The sequence below is a fragment of the Chrysochloris asiatica genome, unplaced genomic scaffold (genome assembly GCF_000296735.1).
Source record: "Chrysochloris asiatica unplaced genomic scaffold, ChrAsi1.0 scaffold00297, whole genome shotgun sequence".
Lineage (NCBI taxonomy): Eukaryota > Metazoa > Chordata > Mammalia > Afrosoricida > Chrysochloridae > Chrysochloris > Chrysochloris asiatica.
Window position 1 is genome coordinate 2,774,048 of NW_006408815.1, and position 2,492 is coordinate 2,776,539.

At 42.2% G+C, this 2,492-nt stretch overlaps 1 protein-coding gene across 1 annotated transcript; it reads left to right on the forward strand.

Moving 5' to 3' along the window:
* Positions 1-2: 2 nt before the first annotated feature.
* On the forward strand, positions 3-1,277 carry HSP90AB3P (the record flags this gene model as incomplete). The annotated part of the gene is made up of 2 exons (XM_006874744.1): positions 3-308; positions 516-1,277. Coding segments are annotated over 2 exons (1,068 nt in total), but the record flags the coding sequence as incomplete, so codon positions are not given.
* Positions 1,278-2,492: the final 1,215 nt, after the last annotated feature.

Below are 2,492 nucleotides of genomic sequence, written 5' to 3' on the forward strand. Positions count from 1 at the left end.
AATATGGGGAGTTCTATAAGAGCCTTACAAATGACTGGGAAGACCACTTGGCAGCGAAGCACTTCTCAGTAGAAGGTCAATTGGAATTCAGAGCATTGCTGTTCATTGCCCGCCGTGCTCCCTTTGACCTCTTTGAGAATAAGAAGAAAAAGAACAACATTAAACTTTATGTCCGCCGTGTGTTCATCATGGACAGCTATGATGAGTTAATACCAGAATATCTCAACTTCATCCGAGGTGTGGTGGACTCCGAGGACCTGCCCCTCACCATTTCCCGGGAAATGCTCCAACAGAGCAAAATCTTGAAGGTTATCCGCAAAAACATTGTGAAGAAGTGCCTTGAGCTCTTCTGTGAGTTAGCAGAAGACAAGGAGAACTATAAGAAATTCTATGAGGCATTCTCTAAGAATTTAAAGCTTGGAATCCATGAGGACTCTACTAAACAGCGACGCCTTTCTGAGCTGCTGTGCTATCACACTTCACAGTCTGGAGATGAAATGACTTCTCTCTCTGAGTATGTGTCTCGCATGAAGGAAACCCAGAAGTCCATCTATTATATCACTGGTGAAAGCAAAGAGCAGGTAGCCAATTCTGCATTTGTGGAGCGAGTGCAAAAGCGGGGCTTTGAGGTAGTTTATATCACTGAGCCTATCGACAAGTACTGTGTGCAGCAGCTCAAGGAATTTGATGGGAAGACTTTGGTCTCAGTTACCAAGGAAGGCCTAGAGCTCCCAGAGGATGAAGAGGAGAAAAAGAAAATGGAAGAGAGCAAGGCCAAGTTTGAGAACCTCTGCAAGCTCATGAAAGAAATCTTGGATAAGAAGATTGAGAAGGTAACAATCTCCAATAGACTTGTGTCTTCACCCTGTTGCACTGTGACTAGCACATATGGCTGGACGGCCAATATGGAACGGATCATGAAAGCCCAGGCACTGCGAGACAGCTCTACAATGGGCTACATGATGGCTAAAAAGCACCTGGAGATCAACCCAGATCACCCCATTGTGGAGACACTGAGGCAGAAAGCTGAAGCAGACAAGAATGACAAAGCTGTCAAGGACCTAGTGGTCCTGCGCTTTGAAACTGCACTGCTGTCTTCTGGCTTCTCCCTTGAGGATCCCCAGACCCACTCCAACCACATCTACCGCATGATCAAGCTGGGTTTAGGCATTGATGAAGATGAAGTGACAGCTGAGGAACCCAGTACTGCTGTTCCTGATGAGATCCCCCACCTTGAGGGTGATGAGGATGCATCTCCCATGGAAGAAGTAGATTAGTCATTTCTACCTTCAAAACTTGTGTCCTCTGTAGTTACCTTGTGGTTCCCACAAAAGCCTTGAGTGGCCCTGCCCCACCGGGCTCCATCTGCTGATAAACTAGTGATTATTTTTTCTCCTGGGCCTTGTGTGTAATAAGGCAGGATATAAGGCCCTCAGGCCCTGTTACCCCTCCCTTATTTGGGAGTGGGGTTAGATGTTGTGTATTGTGTTTTTTTGTTGTTTATTTTGTTCTGATATTAAAGTCTACAAAATAAAATGATACCGTTTTATACAGTAAAAAAAAAAAAAAAAAATCTATGAATATTATACATAGGCACAATTTGAAAACCAGAAACTTAAACCTTTGTCAACAACCTTAAAGTAAAGAGATGAGCTGTTTTGGTAGACACATTTCTAAGACAAACCCTAAACGTATCTCACCTTTGTATAATTTCCCTCTTTGAATGAAGGGCTCAGAAACTGGAGGCCATGAATCAGTTCTGACTTACAACAACCCTGTAGGATGTAGTTTTTTAAATGCTTACTGATGAAAATCAGAAACCACAGCCTTTGGTATACACTGCACTGCAATGCAAAGAAAACAAAATCCTCACCACTGGACCAATACACAATATTCATATAAATAGAGAAAAGATTGAATTTATCAAAGACTTCATTTTGCTTAGATCATCCATCAATACTCATGGAAGGAGCAGTCAAGAACTCAAATGATGTATTGCATTAGGCAAATCTGCCACACACGACCTCTTTAAAGTCTCAAGAGCAAATGTGTCAGCTTGAAGACTAAGGTGTGCTTGACCCAAGCCACAGCATTTTCAAAAACCTCATATGTATGTGAACTTTGGACAGTGAATAAAGAAAACCATAGAAGAATCACTGAATCTGAGTTATGGTGTCGAGGAGAATATTAAAAGTATCATGGACTGCCAAAAGGACAAATCAATATCTGTTAGAAGAAGTACGGTACAATGCTCATTAGAAGCCAGGATGGCCAGACCTCATATTTCATACCTTATATTTCATACTTCAGACATATTATCAGGAACCAATTCCTGGAGCAGGATATCATATTTGGTAAAGTGGAGGACTGGAAAAAAAAAAAAAGGAAGGCCCCAATGAGATGGATTTGTACAGTAGCAGCAACAACGGACTCAAATATAGCAACAATTGTGAGGTTGGCACATGACCCAACAGTGTTTCATTGTGCTGTGC